The 25,904-nt window shown below is 31.8% G+C and overlaps 2 protein-coding genes across 3 annotated transcripts; one reads left to right on the top strand and one right to left on the bottom strand.

The window, feature by feature from the left end:
• Positions 1–770: 770 nt before the first annotated feature.
• On the bottom strand, positions 771–11,346 carry LOC134690791 (lipoyl amidotransferase LIPT1, mitochondrial-like). Of its 2 annotated transcripts, none has more exons than XM_063550838.1 (5): positions 11,199–11,346; positions 5,905–6,445; positions 5,030–5,143; positions 3,297–3,428; positions 771–1,682 (listed from the first exon to the last, which is right to left on the bottom strand). In XM_063550838.1, exons 2-5 carry the CDS (start codon positions 6,397–6,399, stop codon positions 1,281–1,283), a joined length of 1,143 nt encoding a protein of 380 aa, XP_063406908.1. In that variant the 5' UTR covers positions 6,400–6,445; positions 11,199–11,346; the 3' UTR covers positions 771–1,280. The 2 variants fall into 2 exon arrangements, with proteins under 2 accessions (XP_063406908.1, XP_063406909.1); XM_063550839.1 differs by having other exon boundaries at positions 11,269–11,344.
• A 2,093-nt stretch (positions 11,347–13,439) lies between these two features.
• Positions 13,440–21,859, top strand: LOC134690790 (coiled-coil domain-containing protein 43-like). Its single transcript, XM_063550837.1, has 5 exons — positions 13,440–13,646; positions 17,650–17,734; positions 20,126–20,270; positions 20,581–20,627; positions 20,929–21,859. The coding sequence occupies exons 1-5, from the start codon at positions 13,476–13,478 to the stop codon at positions 21,117–21,119; spliced, it is 639 nt and encodes a 212-aa protein (XP_063406907.1). The 5' UTR covers positions 13,440–13,475; the 3' UTR covers positions 21,120–21,859.
• The last annotated feature ends 4,045 nt before the right edge of the window (positions 21,860–25,904 follow it).

Raw genomic sequence — 25,904 nt, 5'->3', positions numbered from 1 at the left:
CAAAAATTCATTCTTTTAGAAATAAAGTCTCATAACTCGGGAAACATCCAAAGTTACAATCATGACAATTTAAAGTGTTTCCTACAATTACATACCTGCCAACTGTCACTATTTGCGGGGGATTTCCCCCATGGAGGCTCCCAAATTGAAATTTTAAAAGAGACATTTTGTCCACAATTTTAAACAAAACAATTAATTTCACAATGACATGAGGCTTATAACAGTATGAAGAGGCCAAAAAACAACATTTAAATGTATTTGAAGGCCTTTTTGAAGGTTTTTAGGACTATGACAGCCATCTTGCACCCAAACCCCCATTGCCATTTTTAAAAGTTGGCAAGTATGCAATTAATTCTAGCAAGGCCTTGTGACTAGTTTCAGAAAAATGTGTGCAAGCAAAGTTAATTCTTGCATTTCATAACATAGTATTTTTTTTGCTATTTTGGGGATTTAAGACTGTTAAGAATGTGTTGCCTCATAATTTGCCTAATTGGCAATCATACCATATCTCCTTATTTCCTATAGCATCATATTGTAGAGATACCTGGGGTTATTTTTTTGAAGACTGTATGTTGTCTCCTTTTGTAATTTTTGTTCAGGCTGCATGCTCTCTGATTATACTTAATAGAATAGTTCTCAGTACAAGTTTTAAGATCTAATGAACAAAATACTCTCAGTAAGAAAGACATAAAAAAAAAAGTTTTGGCTGATTGTATTGAAATGTTACATATAAACTGAATACATGGATAAAGTTTTCTACTGACAGACAAATTAAGATTTGAAAAATCCAAATCAAAAACAAAGGAAGTAAAAAAAAAATCTGTTTATTGAACATTTAAAAAATATAATTTAAATTTTAACACTCATTTTTACTATCATTACTGTTTCAGAACTGATTTTCAAGTTTGCTGTTAAAATGGTCCAAGACAACGAAGGAAAAAAACCTGTTTATTTCTTATGTCTTTATGAGGCAAGAATCTAGCAATATATATGATTGTATAATTACCAAGGTGTTAGCTTTAACTTTTATTGCAAAAAAGTAAAACCCTGAATAGTTAAACTACAAAACAAATATACACAAGAAACAAACAATACATGAAAAAAATGCAAAACAAGTCAATCTAATACCAAGATTAATATTATGAAAACGATATTATCACATTTTTGAAACATACCTATCTATATTATGCATAAATAGCATTAAAAAAATAAAAAATAAAAGGATTTAATTACATTTTTTGAAAATGTCTTGATTAACATTGATGATTTGATCTATTATATCACACACATAAAACTTTAGATAAACAGTTAACAACCCAAGAATGCAATTCAACCTCTCCAAAATGTCTTGACTCCTGATTAATCATATTTAAACTCATTTGTAAATCATTCAACCAAAATCTAGTCCCTATTATATGTTCTTGTATCAATGGCCTCATTTTTAAGTATGTCTCATTAAAATTAGTTTCTATGTCAATTTTTGATATCCGTCCTTTTTCAATGCTGACATTTACAGTAATTTGATGTTCAATATAGTATTCTAGATTTTTAGCAAAATGTCTAGTCAGTGAAAAATTTGGAGTTCGTCCATAAATCCATTCCCAATCACAAAGTTCATCGTAAATCTTCTGTAAACCTGGAAACTGTGCTTCTGATGGATTTATAAACTGAAAATTGTCAATCTGAAAAGAAAATCAGATCATTGGTTATCTCCCCTTTTAAAGTTCATCTCATAAATTTGTCATGATAATGCTTATAACAAAGTAGAAAGCTGGCACTGCAAAATGATGCTCCTAAAATTGCTCATTTATTTCAAAGTTGACCACAAATTTAAATGTTCAATGTAGTGAAAAATTTCTATATGCATTTATGCAGATGTTCTCAAAACCTGCATATATCAAAAATACACAAAAATAAAAATTTCTTCAATTAAAACAAAATGGTAACCATTAAAAATGAATGAATCCATGTGTTAAGAAATGTTTCTAACTGAGGTTATTTCAGTAAACCAACACATCAAGATCATAGTATGAGCTTGAAACATTGTACAACATCTGAAAAACATAATGCTGTCCTCTAGATTTCGTTGGTATCCTAATGGTTTGCTGTCACAGTGATATGTACCCTATATCTCCTTCATTGTATTTCAGACCTCAATGGTCAAGTTGTCTAAGTAGTTTATCTAAAGTTATCATTAGCCTATCAATACGGAATTTGTAAGTTTAAACCCTATGTATGGCAAGGTGTGTTTCAATCTTATCTTAATTAAATAAAATTGACTGTTTTCCTGCCATACATTTGTGATTCCTAAAAGGTACTCTGGCTTCTTCTACAAGTAAAAATTGGCTGCCATGCTATACGACCAAGAAAAGTGAAAGTTGCATTAAACACCAACAATCAATCAATTATATTTAAGGCCTAAATAAACTCATCATAGATACCAGTACTAAATTTTGTATATTGCCGCTGTTATGCAAAAACCTCGTATCTCAATTTTTTGCGGAAATCTTTTTATCGATTATTAAGAATTAAATATGTATGTTCCACTGAATGCGAAAATATCTGATCTTCTAACCAATCATTAACCTGAATTCTGACAAGTGACAAAAAAAGTGTAGTCGGATTGGTGAGACATTTTGTTGTGCGAAAATATCATATCTCAAAAGAAAAAAAAGATGGCACTAGCAGCTGAGATTATAACAGGTACAGTTTTGTCAATTTTTTGTCTAATATAATATGTATAGCTTAGAAATAATGAAAAGCTTTGAAAATACAATATAGGTGCAGAAATTTTTGCTCGCCTTGGTAATTGATTGGTTAGAAGATCAGATATTTTTGCATACATTGGAACATAAATATTTAATTCTAAATAATCGATAAAAAAAAAATCAGTTTTTATTGCCTGGTGTAAAATTATGAAAACCTTAGATACGAGGTTTTTGCATAACAGCGACGATATACACCAGGCGCAAGTTTCGTCTACAAAAGTGACGTCAGTGACGCTTGAATCCAAAAAAGTTAAAAAGGCCAAATATAGTACCAAGTTGAAGAGCATTGAGGACCAAAATTCATAAAAGTTTTGCCTAACCCAGCTACGGTAATCTATGCCTGAGGTAGAAAAGCCTTGGTATTTCAAAAAATCAAAATTTTGTAAACAGTTAATTTATAAATATAACCATATCAATGATAATTCATGTCAGCACAAAAAGTGGTGATACCCTCGAGGAAATAAATCTCCACCAGCAGTGGCCTGAATTACCAAATCTGATAAATCAAGTAATTTCTACAATAATTACATTTTTCTTTCCCTGTAAGAACTGCTGACCTATCACATCAACCAGAGAATCATAGGTAACACCAGGTATACTGTCAGATAGATTCTTAACTCGTGACTTCAAGCTCTGAGTAGCTCGGCTATGAACTCCTACCTATAAAATAATGTATAAACAAACCATTTCGGATGAAAACATTAACAGAATGTAGACTACTAATACAAACGGAACAACAACTTTTTCAATGAGTGATCAAATCATTGCTATGTTGACATAATTCATTTCAGGATAATGCAAATCCATCATTTTACTTTTGGAATAACAGGAATTTCAAGAAACTAGAGGCTTTAAAGAGCCTGTGTCGCTCACCTTGGTCTATGTGAATATCAAACAAAGGAAGCAGATGGATTCATGACAAAATTATGTTTTGGTGATGGTGATGTGTTTGAAGATCTTACTTTACTGAACATTCTTTTTGCTACAATTATCTCTATCTAAAATGAACTTGGCCTGGTAGTTTCAGTGGAAAATGTTCGTAAAAATTTACAAATTTTATGAAAATCGTTAAAAATTGACTATAAAAGACAATAACTCCTAAGGGGGTCAATTAACCATTTCAGTCATGTTGACTTATTTATAAATCTTACTTTGCTGAACATTATTGCTGTTTACAATTTATCTCTATCTATAATCATATTCAAGATAATAAGCGAAAACGGATAAAATTCCCTTAAAATTATCAATTCAGGGGCAGTAACCCAATAACGGGTTGTCCGATTCATCTGAAAATTTCAGGGCAGATAGATCTTGACCTGATGAACAATTTGACATGTGTCAGATTTGCTCTAAATGCTTTGGTTTTTGAGTTATAAGACAAAAACTGCATTTTACCCCTATGTTTTATTTTTAGCCATGGCGGCCATCTTGGTTGGTTTGACGGGTCATGCCACACATTTTTTTAAACAAGATACCCAAATGATGATTGTGGCCAAGTTTAGTTTAATTTGGCCCAGTAGTTTCAGAGGAGAAGATTTTTGTGAAAGTTAACGACGACGGACCAGGTGAGCTAAAAAGGTGGTACCCAAAACCTTGACTGAAATTTATTTGGCTCATTTAATTTCCATAAAAGTTTGAAAAAGTGTTTACTTTGACCCTTTGGCAAAAATATAAAATTTCAAAAAAAATTAAACCAACCTATTTATCAGAAAAAATACACTGGTTATAAAGCAGATTGACAAACACTCATTCTGATCATTGAGAAGCTTAATATTTCCTTAAAAACACAACGTAATTAAAACGTTTAGCTGATTTTACAGAGTTATCTCCCTGTAGTGTTAGTTACCACCTTAACCATATTTTTTCGTATTCCTTATGTTGTTTTCTTAAGTTGATTAGCACTACTCTTTATGTAGCAATTTTGAATAGGGGCAGATTTTCATAATGAAAGTAAAACTGGTTTGAAAAGTATGTTGAAAACATCATTGTAACACAGCCCGGGCAGATCTAGCCATTTTTAAAAGGAGTGTTCCATCCCAGTAAAAAGGTGGGGGTGTTTTAATCATATGTCCCCATTCAGAAGGCAATGATCATTAAAAAAAAATCAAAACAGTTGTATGAAAACATGCATAGATTTCGTGTACTTTCATACTGTTCCCACATGACCTCCATCTGATTATCTCCCCTATTTTTTATGGCTATGATGGCTGTAATAACTGTCATTTTTGTCAGTCAACTTTATTTTTTAACCACAGCGTTACCGTTGACATTGGGCTGTCCAAATATTCAAACAATTTATCTTTATCCACATCAAATATTAGTGTGAAATGGTGATAGGTTGTGTTCCTTCCAAGTTTAGAAGCTGTTCCTGAGACCTGAAAATATAAATATGAATGTAAATTAAAACATAACTTGTAAAGCACATCAAATGGTACAGTCGATATACAGCAAGCTGATTTCTGTTAAAAAGACCATCAATAAAAAAATTCAAAAAATGATTGAAAGCATCAAAATATTTTTAGGGTTTATATTTGAATACATATTTATTTTATGCTGTCAAACATTTCATATGTTATGCTTTAAATATGTTTTGTCTTGCACACACTACATGCACTAGACATGCTAGAATAATATAACTCCAATAGAAGTGTTTTCTTTGTATCTTTGGAGAGCTGCTATTATCATCATTTTTATAAAATTCCATAAAGGATGAAAAAATTGTTGTTGACAAAAATACTTTAAATGAACAAAATGCTGTACATGCTGTATCTTAACATTTACTATTCTAATAGATGAAATACAGCAAATGAAAAAGAGAAATAAATCTGGTTCCGAACATTTGAACATAGTGGTCTTTAAATCATGTAGAAGCTTACAGAAGTCTGTCTAAGATTCATAATTTTTCCATGAATTTTGACAACGTTATTGATGTATAAAAAATTCACTGACCATAAATGTTGGTGATTCTAGCTGAATATAGTATAGCTATGTCTTTCCTCAGGTTTTTCTTTTCTTCAGTCTGAGAGAGGTGTGACCTAATTAGTTTTAGTACATTTAATAACTGACTCCTTAAAGGATTCAAAATCAAAAGTTTTTTTGGTTGTGATTTATTCTCCTTCTGCTTTATTTTTCTCACCTTATAAAACCCATCCAACAATATATCCTCCCTAGTATTTATACTAAGGTCTACATTCCAATTGGATGACAAGGCTTTTACAACAAGGTCAAGATTGCTGTACCTGTTGTATAAAGATCTGTCTTTAATAAAAGAGCAATTTATGTTTCCTTCATCATGATATACTGCTCCTCCCCCACTTTTACGTCGAGCAAGACTTAAGTTATTTTTAGCCATTTTCCATACGTCACATTCTAGATAAGGATTCTGATGACGTCCAATTACAACAGTAGGTTTATTTTTCCACATCAGCAAAATGGATTTGTCCTTCACGTTTTCATTCTCATACAGCCAATCTTCAAAAGCTAGATTCATAAAAATGTCATTGGAAAGGGAGACAAATACAATGTCTCCTGATTTGGTAGTATACTGTTTTCTTAGATGATTCCATGTTTGAAATTGTTTACAAAACTGTAGTTTTATCTTCAGGTATCTTGTCACCATGGTCACCATCATTGTAATTTGTTGTTGTTTTATTTTAGATTACAGCTACATTTTATTACTGAAAAAATACATAATACTAATAGAAGAAATTACATTTTGATGTCATGAAATTTTACTATATCATACACATTGTTGTTACAAATTTTATATGGTTAACTTCAAATCATTGTTGTTTAGAGTTATTCCTCTTGTCAAAATGTCATATGAACTGTATTAATAAGGGTACAGTATTCAGGAGCCGGAGGAGATTTTTTTTTCGTAGTTAAATCAATCATGTAAAAATATACATGTATAATTTTGGGGCCCTTTATAGCTTGTTGTTCGGTGTGAGGCTCCGTGTTGAAGGCCGTACTTTAACCTATAATTTATGGTTTAATTTTTAAATTGTTACTTGGATGGAGAGTTGTCTCATTGGCACTCACACCACATCTTCCTATATCTATATAACCATGTTATTGTTTTCCTGGGTCCAACTTAAATGAGTGTTCATTGTTTGCATGTACATGTATGTTGGTTTGTAAAGATATATACATGTATAACTAGAAAGATTTCACTCAACAGCTTAAGAACTAAAATCATTATGTCTTCTATTCAATATTTGGACCATTAATTACACAAGTAGTTAATTCTGATCATATACATGTATTAATCCATGATTTTTCTTACAGGTTTAAAGCCACTTAGAAAACAATTACTTCTATTTTGGGGATACATGGACACATATCGGTGGTTTACAAACTAGTGTAACGGGAGTGGAAGTTTCCACTGGCTTCGTTTTCCCGTTGTCTACCCAAGTTCTGGGATATTGGACAAAGTATCTAAAACTACGTAAATATAAACAAGATGTTTATTTTAAAGACATACATTATGGTTGAACATAGGATTACATATTTATAATATATAAGAATACTTGGTGGTGGCTGGTCTACTTGTATTAATAAAGGTTCCATAATTTACAAGCCAAAGACAAAGTATGAGCGTCTGCTCATTTCAAATCCTAAGTGTAGACTGCCCCGAACCGTCATACTTATAGTTACTAGGGACAAAGAGCCCAGTCGGGCACAAGCAAGAACAGGAAGTCCCGACAAGAATAAATTACATTGCCGGTCTCGGGAGAAAGAGTTACGGAACTATAAGTAATACTAAAGTTAACCAATTTCCCAAAATAGATAGAAGAGACAAGTAAACAAAGTGACCACCGTTACACTAATATCAGTCTGAACACAATGGGACAATAGAACTGCAAAAAGTTTAAATGGACAGGTAACTATCAGGTGAATCTATGGAAAGGTTCAATTGGGTTCCAATAAAATGAGCAAATTAAATGTGTTACCATGAACATCCTTTTCTTCCAAAAATAATAGTTACAGCATGAAATAAAACAAAATCTCTTTTTATATCCCAGTTTAAAGGATTTGAAATTAACCATACATGTAAAGATGTATGGAATTTGGGTACTGGTCTCATTACAGGATCATGGATTGTTTAGATGTTATTTCAAACTAATTTTTCAATGACTCTACATGGACTCAAAATTAAATTGGTATAACTCTATTGTAAACAAGGGAAGTCTACGAAATAAGCACAGAATAAACTTTTGTCTGGTACATTTGTACATAAAAAAAAATTGGTAAAAAAAAATGACAATTTAGGTAAAATTAGGGTATTCTCATGTTAGCAAATTTATTTTCATGACCAAAAAAAAAAGTACAAACCTAAATGCAATAAAATGCTTTGCCATGCACAGCCTGATATGACCGCAGATGTATATTGAGCATATAAATAACACCAATTTTTTTTTTATGTCAGTTGAAATCAAACATATTTTAATTTTGGATCCTTTAAACTTCAATATGGACTAATTTGAAAACAGGCACAGGTAGACCCACATATTTCTATTCAGCAGAAGTCTCGAACTACATGTACATATCTCCTTAATTCCATATGATAGTAAGTCCTACTAACTATTGAAAATGTGTACATTTATTTTTTTTCTAGCTCCTCTCGTGTGAAAGCAGAACCTTTTTGGTCACTATTTATGTGTTGTGTCTAAATAAGAATTGTAACACTTTATAGTGACTGAACAGGTTAAACAAATACTTCTTAGGAAACAGAAAAAGAAGACAACTTGAAACAGCACAGCCATGCCAGTATATGTATGTATAAAACTCAGATCAGAATAGCATGGACAATGTGTTAGTTTTATGTCCTTGAGAATTTATTGTTAGGAAAGTTATCAATAATTTTGCAGATAATGCAATTTATTCAAGTGTTTTGTACATTGCTGTTAAAATTTTCACACAATCAGTGAAACATTCAAACAAGCTAAACTGAATTTTTATTACTGAAACTTTCAAACATTGACAAATGTTTTATTTACCAAATAATTCATGTGTTTCTGTGAGAGAAAAAAAATCATGTGCAATTTTTGGAATTAAAGGGAAAGAAGATCCTTTTCTCGCTCTGGTGCATGTCAATTGTGAATATATACTTACGGTTACCAAATATATTTTCTTTATCATGATACTCACATCAACATTATCAAGAAGTACATGTACATCATAGGAAAAATGCACAGACTACAGATAAAATGTTTAAAACACCATATTTTGAGTGCATCTCCTGCCAAATCTGTCCTAGATGAGTATAATTGATGTAAATAAGGTAATTTTTGGAAGAAAAACCCAAAATAAAAAAATAAAAATACCCCCAATAATGTACTATAACCCCAAAATCAATTCTTATCTTCCTTTTGAGTTGTGTATGAACCTCCTGGTAAAATTTCATGGAAATCCATTTACTTAACTCAAGTTATTGTCTGAAACCAAATGTGTTTTTTTTTAACATGCTTGTATTTCCCATTTCCATTCTCAATTTTTTTTTGCTATCATATAAGAACTTGAAAAGTAAGCTACATTATGTACATGTAACAAAAAAAATATATGCAAGAAATGACATAAAACTGACTCTGAATTTAATAGTACATGTCAGATATTGATGTAGAACTCACAAACTGAAGATGATCAGAAATACAAATGTTTTTATTCGAGTCAGATTGTTTTTTACCGAAGCCCTTCAGCGCTATCATTTAAAATTATTTAGTCAAAATTTAACACTATTATTAAGGTTTATCATAACAAATTGGCAAATACAGTCTTATTATCACCTAAAAAATACTGTGTACAGACTGACATGTGCGGTTTGGGAAGTTTTTATGTTTTTAGATATATAAAAATTAAATTTAATTTGCATATCTGAAAGATAACATCATTTTTGGCAAAGATCTGGATTCAAAATATTTTTTTGTCCTATGCTTTTTTATTCATCAATTTGGAAATCAGAATATTTTTTTCAAGAAAAATAGCATTTTCCATCTGAATTTTATTTTAGACATAAACAAAACGTTATTGTAGCCTTGGACATTCGTTCTGAACATGCATGAAATATTTGCCACTGAACGTTAAACAACCAACAACCAATCAATATCTAGGACATTATAAAGCTGGCATTTAAGGTAGCGCCTTCCTCATATTATATTATGAAACTTAAAGAAACCAGGGATGCAGGCAAACACAAATGGAGAGGGCTAGTTTCTGTTCGCCCTATTACTTGTTCGCCCCGAGTCCGTTCGCCCAGATTTAATTTTTTAGTAAAGTGTTGCGTTGTGTGTATATAATTGAATGTGTTGAAGTCAGTCTACAATTTGGCCGAATATTTACGATGTACATGTATCATGTTGTTTATAGCTAGCTGTTACTTTGACTAGGTTATAAGTTTCTGTACATTCACTAAATTGAATTACTATTAGTATAACAAATACCAATAAAGGGCTGCGCATGATACGCCCGTTGCTCTTTTACCTTGTCTTTTATGCTTTAAATAAATTAATATGATCAACTAGAAATAGTGAGTGTGAGCCCTGTCAAATACCCCCCCCCAAATTATAATAATGCACAAAAAAATTGGCACTATTAAGGCTACCTCAAATTTAACTAAGTTTGTTGTCACACTGTTGTACATTGATCACTTGTCATCAGTGTTTTTACCCATCCAAGCTGAGTATTTTATTTAAGAAAAATGTTATTTACATTATTAATCCATCAAAGACAATTCATACATTCATAGAACAATCAGTGATATCAAAGATTTCAAATGATACCTTATCAGCAATCAAAATTTTATCAACAGTAATTAATAGTAATTATGAAATAAAGTGTAACAATGCAGAAAGAATTTTATTTAATTAATATAAATTTGGCAAATATTCTGTATTTAACTTTTAATAAATATATATACAACTCGTCTAAACATCAACCCAACAATGTTAGATCTGTAAATTTGCGAAATTTATTGTTCTTTCCTCACAGGGATTCGAACCCATGCTACTGTGATATAATATATATAGCTACTATATATATATATATTTCGTTTATTAATGTAACATATACATATCATAAATGAAGATAGGGTGAACGAACTCAGGGCGAACAGACTATCAGGGCGAACAAACTCAGTGCGAACAAACCTAGGGCGAACATGTAATCAGGGGGAACGATCCTGATACCCTCATATCCAATGGCTGCACCCCGCCATTGGATTTCAGCGTAATCTCTGACCATATAAAGCTACCCTCAAGAAGACAATGCATAAGATAGAAATAAAAATGGTCTTTCATGAGGTCAGAGACATATAATATTTGTACTAGTATGGATAGTAAATCCCCATATTGACAGAAACAAGTGCCAGTGAATTTAGCAAAAAAAAACAAAATATATTTACGTCATGGAATTTGAAAAGATGACATTCTATACCTAAATACGGGATGGACAAACACTTAGATTCCATTTTTTTCGTAACATATATCAGAAATAGATACAAGACCTGTTAAGATTGATTTTTTTTAAATTTGTGTTAAAATATCATGTTTTCATGGGCGCAGCCATATTGGTAATTTTCGAGATTCTCTGATTTAAGTGACGTATTTAACAGACAAAAACGGGTTACACTAAAGACCTGAAAGTGGACCTGAAAAGACCTGAAAAGACCTGAAAATATACAACTAAAATTATTCAAATTGCAATAACTTTTTTGTTATTGGATGGAATTTCTTCAAGTTGGAATTTTATTAATTGTCAATATCCACATTTCATTAAAATTTATTTTTTTAAAATTAAAAACAAAATTTTGATGCCAAAAGTTGGACCTGAAGGGAGAAATGAAAAGACCTGAAGGGACCTGAAGGGACCTGAAAATCTATGTTCGGACTAATTCTAACTTCAATAACTTTTTTAATATTATTGAATGGTTATCTTTCATTTTTAGATTTTGTGAAACTAAAAATTCAGTTTAATGATAAAATTAAAAAAAAAGATATGAAAAATATCGTTGGGGTGTGAAAACTCTGACCTGAACAGAAAATTAAATAACATAAATTTGCTTGAAAAGACTGTGGTATAATTTATTCAAAATCTTTAACTGTTTTCAATCAATCTCCTTGAAGTATGAATTTTGTTATAGGAAAGGTATAATTTATCATTAAAATGATAAAGAGTTTTATCGAAAATATAATGGTTGAGCTACAAAATTCGGACCTTGTCGGGGAAATAAAAGACATGAATAACAGGATCATAGGGGTAGATGTATTTAAAATCGCACAGCATTGTCTTTTCTATTTGTTATAATTTTAGACAAGTGTCCATTGAAGAGAAAGAATGACTTTATATTTATACAGGAACATATTTGAATACAAAATACCTTGTTGATGATGAATCCTAAACCTAAAGAGAAAAAGAAGATTGCCCGGTGATATTTAATTCAAACTAATTCAACTTTCTTATACTGCATTAATATATATATCTTAAACTGTTTTATTTATAAAATAAAAATAATAGTATTGCTACCCCATGAACCAAATATGTAATTTAAAGACGTGTGTTCGTCCATTGGAATTTTTAATTACATAACGTGTGCCAGTTGTAATTTACACCTTGTATTGATATTAGGTGATAATTGGATCATTAATCTAAATAAACATTTCACTTTAATTTTATAATTGGATTATCGTTAAAATTAAATATGTTTATCACAATTTAAGTTGCTTTTGACTCTTCTTGAATGAAAATGCAAATGTTTTATAAGCTATGTTGAATTAACTATATATACACAGGTTCATTCAGGACTTTATTTTTCATCCAGCAGGTCCGACATTTGTCACAAAGTGCAGGTTCCAGACTTGGGACACACACACAACGATTGTGATGGGGTTATCATAGTTTAAAGACACCAAATCTTTTTCTTAATTATTTATTTCTATGGTATATCATGTCTCTTTGACTTATGAGTTTTGACATGTGAGTTTTGATTATTCTTTGGTATCTCCTGACACTACTATGTTATAGTAGTCTCAGGTATCTCCCGTCCTTTTTGTATCAGTTTTGCGTATCATATTAGTATCTTCCGTCAATAAAAATTAGAAAGAAGGGTGACCGAAAGAAATTGTAGTGTGATCCCAATGAGACAGTTTTCCAAAAGAGAACAAATGACACCGAACATGAAATGTTTACAACCATATTTTTCGTTTCTGTTTATTATTTTCTTTTAAAAAAAAATAGCGGAATTTTAGGCACATTTAGATTTTTGAATTTACGTTCAGGTCCGAGTTTTGACACCCAAACGAAATTTTTGATGTATTTTTTTTATATTAACATTATATTGAACTTTTTGTTTCACAAAAACAAAAGTTGAAAGATATCCACTGTATATTAAAAAAGTTATTGAAGTTAGAATTATTCCGACCATAGATTTTCAGGTCCCTTCAGGTCTTTTCATTTCTCCCTTCAGGTCCAACTTTTGGCATCAAAATTTTGTTTTTAATTTAAAAAAATTAAATTTTAATGAAATATGGCTATTAACAATTGATAAAATTCTAACTTGAAGAAAGTCCATCCAATAATAAAAAAGTTGTTGCAATTTGAATAATTTTAGTCGTATACTTTCAGGTCTTTTCAGGTCTTTTCAGGTCCACTTTCAGGTCTTTAGTGTAACCCGACAAAAACAGACTTCCGGTTATTCCAAAATGCTCTAGGAAAATGGCAACAAGTCAGCAGCCTTTTGAGGAATGGCTTTGTGCCAAACTCTTATCACTGGACCCAGAAATTGATACTGATGTATTTGTTATGTACATTAACGGAATTTTGGATACAGACGATCCTTCCGATGAAAAGAAAGAATCAATGTCAGAAATTTTATCAGAAGTGTTTGTGAGTATCACTTGTTTACCAGGTCAGGAATAACCACCATAATCCATACCTCAATTGACGTATAATCCACCAATTGACATATAATGGTATAGACCAATTGGTGTATAATTCTTTGTTTTTCAAAACAAATTATTCCACCAAAATGGAGCATTGTTTTCTTAAAACCATATTATGGTATGAAAACTTGTCAAACATTCCTAGTTTAGTATAGTGACATAACATATTGCATTTAGTCAATAATTGTGTTTGAAGTTTCTTCTATTGTTATCTTGTCAATTCTTTATTGGCAAATTTACCTGTAATCACTTGTCAATGGACATCATTACTGTCTGCAGTCATGTGATCATGAGTACAACTCCACAGGTGAATGGAGCTCTTTGTTAAATACTTGACTTTCATTATCAAAAGTCAATCATGGTCAATAGTACAAATGTTTCAACAAAATAATTGTTGTACACATGCATTCTCAAGAGATGCAGCAGGCTTTGACAAAACTGAAACTTTCGGAGGACTCAAAAAGGGTCACAAAATAGGTTGCAAGTTGCAAAATCATGCTCCTATCTCACACTAGCATTTAATTACAAAAAACTTGCATTATACACCAATTGGTCTATACCATTATACCTCAATTGGTGGATTATACGTCAATTGAGGTATAATCCACCAATTGGTGGTTATTCCTGACCTGTTTACATACATGTACAACATGTGACAATGTACACAATTAACATCATCCTGCTCAGTAACCAAATAAGACTTGTTGCCCAAGGCACACATGTGTCTACAATGGCTGTGCCGCTTGACACATATGTTCATGTTTTCATAAACACAAGTTTCTCCAGTTCTCATCATTCAAGGGGGTTCTGATCCCGGATCCTGCTTACTGTTTTGTCAGATTCCCGTATCCGGCTTTCACTATGTAGGTCAGCAATTCTTTTTTTTTTTGGTTGTAATTTCCTGTGTCCAGCTAGACTTCATTTCCTGTTTAAACGGCAAAATAATTTGACTTTCACGTGTCACTCTTACAAAAAATTTTAAAATCGACAATCCTGTGTCATGCTTAGACCCCAATGAGACCCACATCATTGTCATGATTGTTGTATCTCTTTCAGGTGGATCTCATACACCTTATTGCTGATCCTGGCTGACCCGGCCGCTTGACGCATACAACAATCACTTTTCCATTTGTTTTCTATTGTAGCATTAGATATTTTGTTTCATGACGTCAAAATTTTACAGGAACCTGTGTGATATCCAGTAATATATGGCTGATTAATAGCGATAAGGTGTATTAGGGTCTAAGCGTGAAGTGGGATTGCTGATTTTTTGTAAGCGTGACAAGAAAAGGTCATTCTTGTGCCATGAAAACAGAAATAAAGTCAAGCGGGACACAGGAAAATACAATTTAATGAGACCCCCTTTCAGATGCAAATAAAATACCAAATCTTAAAACCGTGAAATATTTATCTACAATGGGTATACATTGTTATCAAAATAGAATGTTGTCATGATTTATTGTGCAGGCGCAATCACAAACGTCCAGGCTGCTGTTGTATTATTACATAAAATGCATCCTTCTTTAATTTAGACTTACTAGCAGCACCTGTATTTTCACAGTGACTGGCGTGAGCAAAAAGTTAGCATTAGCCAGCAGTGCGGTAAAACATACATGTAATCACTGGCTACAAATACTTTGAAATTTTACGATAACAATAACAAATTTGTTATGTTTGACTGTCATTAATTGCTGGAATGCTAGGTTAACAATCAATTGATCACTGATGTAATAATTCAAATGTAGAACATGTACAAGTTAAACTCAAGTTTTCAACCGACAGTCATTCATTATGCCATTGTCTTATTATCATTTGGGAGCGTAGCTATAATCCGACAACCCTAAATTCCGACAGTCCAGTAGTCCGATAGTCCGACGGTCCGATATTCCGACAGTCCATTTATCCGACAGTCCGATGGTCCGACACGAAGCTCTTCTGCTGAGGGGAGGGGGGGTTGATCCTCTGCTGCAAAGGTATGGATATCGTCCTATATACATTGAATACATTTTTGTAACTTCATTAGGGTGTAAAAGCGTTGACCGAAGTACATTTTGTATGAAGCGCGGAATCTTCACTCTTACCCCATATATCTCGTATTAGGTCACTAACATACCATGTAATTAACAATATTGAAGGAAAGACACTGTTATATGTCTCTGACGGATGTTTTGACGATCTAGACTGCCTATACATTAACCCATGCACGGTCGGTAAAATGCTCTTACTTATATTTGAAGTTCTAATCGGCCTTGTCTGGCTATACAGTCCATACACGGTCCATTTCCAATGTTTAACAAGTTGAAGTTTTTACTGACCTTGACTTTCTATGTAGTATGATATATAAAAAAAATAAAGTTAAATTAGTAAAAGATGTATTATAGATGAAAAAAGTAATTTTCAATTATTTTTATTTGCTAATTGTTCTAAGGTAGAAAAATGGTGAAAGTATTATAATATTATGTCCCATATATGGTTTTATGTTTTCTGGTCTGTTCGTCTGTTCGTCGTACCGTCCGTTCGTTCATCCGTCCTGCTTCAAGTTAAAGTTTTGGTTAAAAGTTTAGTCATGTTAGTCGAGGTAGTTTTTGAGGAAGATGAAATCCAATCAATTTGAAACTTAGGAAACATGTTCTTTATGATAGCCTTTAAGGATATTTCTAGATTTAATGCCAAATTAGATATTTTTCCCTATTTTCACAGTCCACTGAACATAGAAAATGATAGTGCGGATGGGGCATCCGTGTACTTGGGACACATTCTTGTTCTGATATGTTTTTGCATTCTTTTTTTTCTAGATTTAATCTTTTTAAAATAAGGCGAAGGAGTATATTGAAAGGTGAAAGTCAAATTATTATTTTAAAACATCTGTAAAAGACACAATTATTAACGACATAAAGCATATGTACAGTGCGTGTGTTTGACATCAAAGCTGTCAAGTGAAGCCATGCACTGAAATGGGTCAGGTAATTTGAGTTTACACAGCTAGTTGAATTCCTTGTCCAAGGAGAATTACGAATTTACCGGCATTGCAATCATTTATGAAATCAGTCTGAAGGCTTTGAATCTAGTGAAATCGGGTCATTTTCAGAATTCCCGGGTTATTTATTTTTCTCAGGTCACTCCCACAAGATAGGGGTCAGTTCACAGGTATGAAGACGTCTTACTGATCGATTTGACACATGATTTTTTTTGCGAAAAAAAATAAATTACAATCAGTTCCATGTCTTTTTAGACATGTTTTTCAGAGACAAGTGACTGTGAGTCGGACTATCGAGCTGTCGGATTAAAGGACTGTCGGACTATCGGTCTGTCGGATTATAGGACAGTCAGACTACAGGACTGTCCGATTATGGGACTGTCAGATTATGGGTCTGACCCCTATCATTTAAATGTACATTTGTATATATTTAGAAATGTCACAGTTAAATTATTGAATTATTAGATATCATGATCAGATACAATGTATTTCAATATGTGGTATCAGTGCCAATGAGACAACTCGCCATCCAAGTCACAATTTGTTAAAAGGAAACAATTTCAGAAAGACAAACATCATGAACATAACTTTGAACAAAATGCTGCCAAATGTACATGTATGTAATGACATGAAAGAGACCTTTATACTGTATTTGTGTGTTTTACATGTACATGCATGCCTTTTGGTTACATCTTCTGACATCAGACTCGGACTTCTCTTGAACTGAATTTTAATGTGCGTATTGTTATGTGTTTACTTTTGCGGGAATTTCTCACTACATTGAAGACATGTTGGTGACCTTCTGCTGTTGTTTTTTTATTTGGTCAGGTTGTTGTCTCTTTGACACATTCCCCATTTCCATTCTCAAATTTATCTTGTTTATGAGTACAAGCCCTATCAAGCAGGATTACAATAATCTATGATCATGATGATATACAATGTATTATGATTTCCAATTTCTCTTTTGCAGCCAGATAACTTTTCTGATGTTTGTGCTGAAGTTTACAATAAATATGAAGAAATAAATGGTTTAGCTGCATCAAAAGATGATTCAGGTAATTACATGTATAACTATATATATGGTAACATTTTATAAGTTTAATCAAACTTAACTAAATTCCAAAAATTAGAAATACATTCATTTTTTTACACTCTTAATCATACCTGTCAACTGACCCGTATTCTGCGGGTGTGACCCGAGATTTTCACAATTATGAGGGATCACCCGGGACACCCGCCGGGTCATTCAAATAACCCGGGAATTCCGAAAATGACCCAATTTCACCCGTTTTTCTTAGCTTTGAGATTGATTTCATAAGTAATATTCCTTTGAAATACAGGCAAATTCGTAATTCTTCCATGAACAGGAAGTTCATTTAGCTATACAAACTGTCAAATTAAGTGACCCATTAAGTGTATGGCTTCACTTGACAGCTTTGGTGTCAAACAAACTGTTAATTAACACCAATTACCTTAGCTTTAGGTCGTAAATAAATTGTAAACATATTTCAAATAGACGTCTAGAGTTACTTCCCCTTATTTGTCACCATTCAAAATTATTCCTCATATGTACGTTTTATGGGTGAAAGAGATTAAATCATTAATAAATATAAAATTCAAATACACTAGAACACACCCGTGATATTACTGGTGCGTAACTGAATTAAGGTATATTACTATGCGCAAGCCTTATTTTAGTATTAGTATTGTCATCTGATAAAGTCATGCCGATTATAAGATACACAGTTTTTTCTCTGCTTTCAAATCTTTCTGTTTGAACCCGTCGAACTGGAACTTATCAATTATTGGTAATATTAATTATTTGGAAAACAAAAGGTCCTGGAATGGAGTATTTTTTAATCAACAGCATTGTCCTATATTAGTTATAAAAAAGTTGAATTCTTTGATTCGTTGTTTTACGTCATGCTCTCTAACACATTGAAGTGTATATAGCATATTCATCCTGAATACACCGTTTGGTGGTGCGCCTGGCAGATGCGGAACGTACAGATAAGGTAATAGGTAACAGGTGAATATACTATTGGTATCGGTATCGGACTCGACCCTGAACTTCTTAATTATTGGCAATATTAATTACGTGGAAAACAAAAGGGCCTGGAGTGGTGTAATTTTTAATCTACACCTTTGTACTATATTAGTTATATATAAAGTTGAATTCTGTGATTCGTCGTTTTTACGTGATGACGGCTGACAAATTGGACCTCGTAATTTTAGTATTATAGATATTGAAAACTAAATTTTTATTATTTATATACCTTTATACAATTTTTAAAAAAAAGTTGAATTTTTTTTTTTACATTTATACCTTCTTTAACTATATTACTTTATTTTATCACAGTCTAATTTCCTTCAGTAGACAAAAATGGTATGTTAAAGGCTCCATAGCCAGCAATCTCAAACATTTAAAAATCACTTATGAACAACTTTAATTCTTTATTTGGATGAATACAAATAGTAAAGAACATAAGACTGTTACACAGAATTATAAAAATCTTTAAAAGTGCAATGAAGTAATAATTAATAGGATTTAAAATGACTTAACCAAGTGAACATGCATTGATGTTGTGGTATCTTTGATATACTTTACAAGAAAATGTACCATAAATACTGAAATTCAGGTCGAAAAAGTTCGTACGCGTTATGACCTGAGATTTGATTCTTCAATGCAGGTCATGACCTGCATTTTCATCGTCATAGGTTGACAGGTATGCTTAATTTCCATGATTTGGTAACCATGAATATAAATGAATCCACGATTATAACTAAAAATAATTTTAGGATAGAAACTTCAGTTTATACCAAAAAAATAAATCAAGAATTACAAAAAGTCACAAGAATCTGATGTTCACATGGTTCCGGTGATGTCATTTATTGATGTGGTTCACAAGTGTTTCAATAGAAAAGACTTCATGAGTCTGTTAATGTTTGACTTATGTCTTATCCAATTTGTACTTGAACAAATAAAATATGTTTGAACTAAAACTGAACTACAAAAAATTATATTTTGTAACACAAGTTGAGTGAAGTTACTGAACATCATTATATTTTTATTATTTCCTGATTTTAGTTATGTGATAACAAATAAACAGTCATGATAACAGGATGTGTACACATTTAAACATGATTAAGATATTTGCCACTGAACGTTATTAAAGCAACCAACAATCAATCAATATAAACAACCAAAGAAAATAAGTAATATATATTTAAAAAAAAAAATGTAGTCTTCCACAATTGAAAAGGACTTGCACATACATGAAAAAAAGATGTCATACTCTTACACAATTATCTCTACGTTACCTTGTGTCATAACAAGTTTGATTGAAATATTAAACCAAACTGAAATTTAACGATTATCTGATACATTGTACCAATTATGATATAACTCTTTGTTATTGTGATGTTCTTATTTGTTATTTTTACAGATTCAGAGAATTTGGCAAAACAGTTATCCAACATGTTAGAAAACCAAAAAATAGAATCAGTTAAACCTAAAGAAAATCTGAGTAAGGAAGAGAAAGAAAGAAAGGCCGCCATTTTAGCACAATACGGCCACGTGTCAGATGAAGAGTATCCTTTTATTGTCAGCATGCTGTCTTGTGTTTAACTTATTAAAAATTCAGATTTAAAGAGGAGAGCATGTATTTCTTAAAATAAAGAGATGTGGTAAGATTTCAAATGAGTTCATGATAAATTTTGAAACAGTCCTCCAAAGTATTGATCAATGAATACTGAGGCAACAATATGACTGTTTAGTATTATTATTTCAAATTTTGGTAGGACTCTATATATTTTTCAACCCAGGTTGTATATGTACACTTATTTTAAGTAGTTGTACTGGTTTCCAGTCCTAATATTTTCTCCTTAACCTTGACACCAGAGATGATGACAGACCAGATGATCCAGGTGGAGATAGTCAAGACAGTTGTATCTTTTTTATGAAACATCTCAAACTTGAGATATTATTATTGTAGGTTTGGGCTGTTGAGGGGCTTAAATGCCTTTTTTTTTTTTTTTTAAAGTTTCATCATTTGTTCATGAATGTATAATATTCAAGCAATTGAACATGTTATAGACAATCTGAGTACTGAAATTTCAGTATTGTATAACCATTTAAAAAAATAAAGAAAAAATAAAGTTGAAAACAACTTAGCTTACATGTTGAAACATTTTATCAAATTAGTATGTTAATACAGTTGTACATAATGAATCCTTGACACTTCTGAAGCTTTGTTACAGAAAAACGTCAATGCTGAAAGTGTAGCTAATCTAGAGAAAGAAAAAAGAGAAAAATCTAAGATTGAATCTGACAAAAAGAAAGAAAAAGATAAAACGGACAGAGAAGCCCAGAAACAAAAACAGACAGACAGAAAAGAAAGCGAAAAGAAAAGAACACAGAAAGGAGAAAGACGAAGATAGCATTCTAGTGTAATTTTAGAATTTAATGAATTAGCTATAAAAAAAAATTGTTATTGTTAAGGAGCTAGTGTTGATGAAAAAATATTGTGTTTTTGGTAACAAATATGAAAATGGTATGGGGTGGTTGCTTGAATCTTTTTTAATTATTGTTAATTATGCCTTTTAACATTTAAAAGTATGTGTATCATTATATTTATGAGAAAACTAAAAATCATGTAGCTAATTTGTTATGATATAAAATTAGAAATGGCAAATCATGCTTTGTGAGATGTGTCTAATTTTGAATGTACATGTACATTATTGTAATGATTGTAGTGTCATTTTTATGAGAATCTGGAATATAATTAAAATCTTACAATTTGTAAGGGGTTTAAATTGGCATGTTTAAGGCTGAAACCTCCTGGTACCCTTATAAAAAAATCCCTGGATCTGAGGCTGATACATTTGATTTGTGTTTGTTTTTTTATTGAACACTAAGTTTGTAGACTTGATATTTTGGAACTTTTAGCAAGACTATATGTAATTAGAAAACCACAGGGTCGATTATACAATATTATATTCTTGTAATTCTTTGTATTAAAGATTGATGAACTTGTGATTAATAATTAATCTGTGCAATTTAATACTAAAACTTGGTATCACTGCAATGTTTTTTCTGATTATTTGTGAAATTTATTTTTTCATATCATACTATGTATACAGCTTACATGGCCTTTGTCTCCAATTTTAAAAAGGAGAAATATTGTTTTCCATCTTTCTATAAAAAAAAATTGCTTGGGATATATAGCTATATATAGAGATGCCCCCTTCTATAATTTAATTATAGAATGGGGCAAGTTTGTCAGAAATTGTTCACAATGAGTAGGTTGTGCCACACAAAGTGGTGCCACACTTGACTTATGTTTGATTAGATAATTTATTTTTTATTTATCAATAATGGAAGATGGATTTACCTTTATGTTATATGTAAAGGATAGCTTATCCTAATTAAAGAACTCCTGTGAGCATGCTAAAATATCACACATCCCTACATAAGTGCAAAGGGGCATAACTGCTAGATTTTATTTTATCATAATTGATTGTCCAAATGCACATCTACGTAATATGTTCTTATTATCAATAGAGTTTCATAAAATTTGGGTATATGGTTTCAGAAGAGTTGTGATGACAAGAACACATCTGACTGATGGATGGACTGACAGACGTGTCAAAAATATTATGACTCAAAAAATTGTGTGGGATATAATTACTTCGTTTTCATGGAATCAAATAAAATTTGACAGATTGACATCATAAATAGTTTTTGTAGTTGTGCATTTTAAAGTCTATTGGAAAATTTTCTTTAATATCTCTTTGTAACTCAGACACGATGAAAGGGAAGACACATATCATTTGTGTCGATTGCAATAATTTTGTCAGGTATTTATATTGAATATAAATTTTACTTCAGAGAAGTTGTAATACATATAGTTATACCAATGTATTTATAGATTTCAAATAAGACATCAATAGTTTTAATACTATAAATTCAGAAATAATTGCGAAAAATGCGACAGGGTTATTACGCAATAATTTCAACTTGCATTTTGAAATTATCTATATGAATTAAACAGGATTTTTCTCAATATTACAAAAAAATAAAATACCATTTTAGTCTAAAATGACAAAATAGGTAAAATAAATGCATGCAATAATTTCTGAATTTACAGTATTCCTTTAATGATTTTAATACCAGTGTGTCACCAATATTATATATATGGAATGTTGATTTATTCGTGAATATATGTATTAATCTGAATGCCTGACAAATAAACTATTTTATTTATACATGTGTCTCTATAGATTCCTAAAAACTAAATGTGTACAGGTTGTTGTCTCTTTGACACATTCCCCATTTCCATTCTCAAATTTATTTTATAGATAATTATTTTGAGATGTAAAGATTCATATTAGTGCAACAAGAATTTCTAAACACAAAAGATGTAAAATACCATTACTGTGCTTTTGAGGTAGCATGATATCCCAATTAAAATGAGGGAGATCATGGTTCAGAATGAGAACTACTATATGAGAGCCGTGGTGTAGTGGTTAGTGCATCGGACTACAAACATAAAGGTTCCTGGTTCGATTCCCATTCGGAGATGAAAATTTCAGCTCTCCCTTGACACCATTGCATGGTGAGTATGGTCTTGAGGAAATGATTATAGTCCGTCAGAAGGGGACGATAAATGGCTGACCAGTGTTTAGAGAGAGCAATATCTCTTGCACTTTAAAGACACCCTTGTAGATTTCGAAAAAGAGAAGGCTAATGCCGCTACAAGGCAGCACTTGCACCCGAAAAGAGGAAAGGGATTAATATAAGTTGCAAAACTTGTTTCCCAATCCACTATAAATAAATATGTTTAAACTAAAATGAGAACCTATTTTTTGATTGAGTTAAGTCTTGTGTTTTTCTATGTTGTGATGTTATGCTATTGTTTCAGAAAAAGGGAGAAGGTTTGGATCCATTAAAACGTTTAATCCCGCTGCAAATGTTTGCACCTGTCCTAAGTCAGGAATCTGATGTACAGTAGTTGTCGTTTGTTTATGTAATATCTACGTGTTTCTTGTTTCTCGTTTTGTTCATATAGATAAGACCGTTGGTTATCCCGTTTGAATGGTTTTACACTAGTAACTTTGGGGCCCTTTATAGCTTGTTGTTAGGTGTGAGCCAAGGCTCCGTGTTGAAGGCCGTACTTTAACCTATAATGGTTTACTTTTTAAATTGTTACTTGGATGGAGAGTTGTCTCATTGGCACTCACGCCACATCTTCCTATATCTATTTTAGATTTTGAAACTTTACTCTGCTGCGTCTCTGCTAATCATGAGGTATTTAGAAAACAAAGTAAAGACAGGTCAACTCAGCTCAAAAATATAGAGTCAACCTGTGAAGACATAGTCTTGCTGCTGACTGTTAAAAATTAGACTCCTCATGTAGGTCTAGTACAAACCAAGGTTCCTATATATATATAAAAAAATGAGGTCTGAGTGCCAATGAGACAACTCTTCAAGTCACTGTATATTAAAAAGTAATCAAATATAGGTTGAACAGCCTTCAACACAGAGCCTCGGCTCACACTGAACAACAAGCTATGAAGAGCGCCAATATGATAAATAAAACAATTCAAACAGGAAACCAATGATCTATAAAATTGAGAAAGGAAATGGGGAACGTGTCAAAGCAACAACAACCCGACCTAAGAGGAGACAACAGCCAAAGGCCACCAATAGGTCTTCAATGTAGCGAGAAACTCACACACCCGGAGGCGTCCTTCAGCTGGCCCCTTAAAAATATGTATACTAGTTTAGTGATAATGGACATCATAGTAAACTCTGAATTATACACAAGAAACTAAATTAAAATTCTAATCTTGCTCTCACCACATTATTTGCCAATTCATAATCTAAAACTGTCTTAGATTGGTAAGGATAAGGATGAGACAAGAAATATATAAGACTTTATACTATTGGCCTTACATTGAAGATGCATCTGAATCATACTGCTGTGGTAGTTTTTTGTCTCGCTTTGATACTTTTTCCAGTGACAGCAGCAGCGTCAACAATGTTTTAGTTTGTGATTAGGTCTAGTTTATGTTGAACAGCAATTTGTACCTTTTTGTATCGCACTTAAATCTGGTGCAGATCTTTCTGGTACAATGCAGAGTAAATTAATATCTCATTAACATGTTATTTGTTATTGGACATTCAGCATATATATATATATATTGCCACAGATCCATATATTTTGTTGGCTTGAGGGAAACCTGCAATTCAGCAACATTTGATTTCCTGGTTTTGTCAGTCTGCATACAAACTTAAAATATAATTTGTAATTCAGTGAACTTAATTTCGTGTTTCACTGATACCCATTAAAATCTACAAAAATGACATGGAACATTAAAAAAAGAATACTCAGAAAATGTTAAACTGTTGTCTCAAGGACATGAATTATCTCCCTTTGAAACAAAAATACATACATGCTTTCTTCAGCTGTTAGATTGGATTGTTGTCTCTTTGACACATTCCCCATTCTCAATTCTCGTAAAACATCAACAGTTAAGATTTTTCAGCTTTTTCCTCCAATAAATTTATGGTCAAACAAGAGTGCACTCACTGAAATGTCTCGCCTTCTTTACTAATCATTGATATAATAGAAGTTGATAGTCCTAAATATAAAGCTTTATTACAACTGTCACATAAAATTAAAATTAACCAAGAAAACTAAACATTTTGACCAATGAACCATGAAAATTAAGTCAAATTCAGATGAACAATGCCACGCACAATCATCATAACTCAGCCGAGAAGGAGAGAAGCGGAGTCACCAGAGGACTGCCGATTGATGCCAGACAGACATGTACAGATAATAATTCGTCCATACAAAAAATATAGTTTTAATACCTATTGCTTATAGTTTAAAAACAGACCAAAACCCAAAAACTTAACACTGAGCAATCAACCGTGAAAAAGTGGTCAATGTCAAATAAAACCTGTGCCACTGGCATTTAGATCATAAAATATTTCCATACACTAAATATAGTTGACCTTTAGCATTAAGTATAAGAAAAAAAATACCAAAACCCAAAAACTTAACTTCGACAACTGAACCATGAAAATGAGGTCAAGGTCAGATGACAACTGCCAGCTAGACACATATACCTTAAACAATCATTCCAGAAATCAAATATAGCAGACCTATTGCATACAGTATAAGTAAAATAGACCAAAACCCAAAAACTTAACTA

The sequence above is a fragment of the Mytilus trossulus genome, chromosome 11 (assembly GCF_036588685.1).
Source record: "Mytilus trossulus isolate FHL-02 chromosome 11, PNRI_Mtr1.1.1.hap1, whole genome shotgun sequence".
Lineage (NCBI taxonomy): Eukaryota > Metazoa > Mollusca > Bivalvia > Mytilida > Mytilidae > Mytilus > Mytilus trossulus.
The sequence above is the reverse complement of the archived record's forward strand: the minus strand, read 5'-3'. Positions and strand labels throughout refer to the sequence as shown.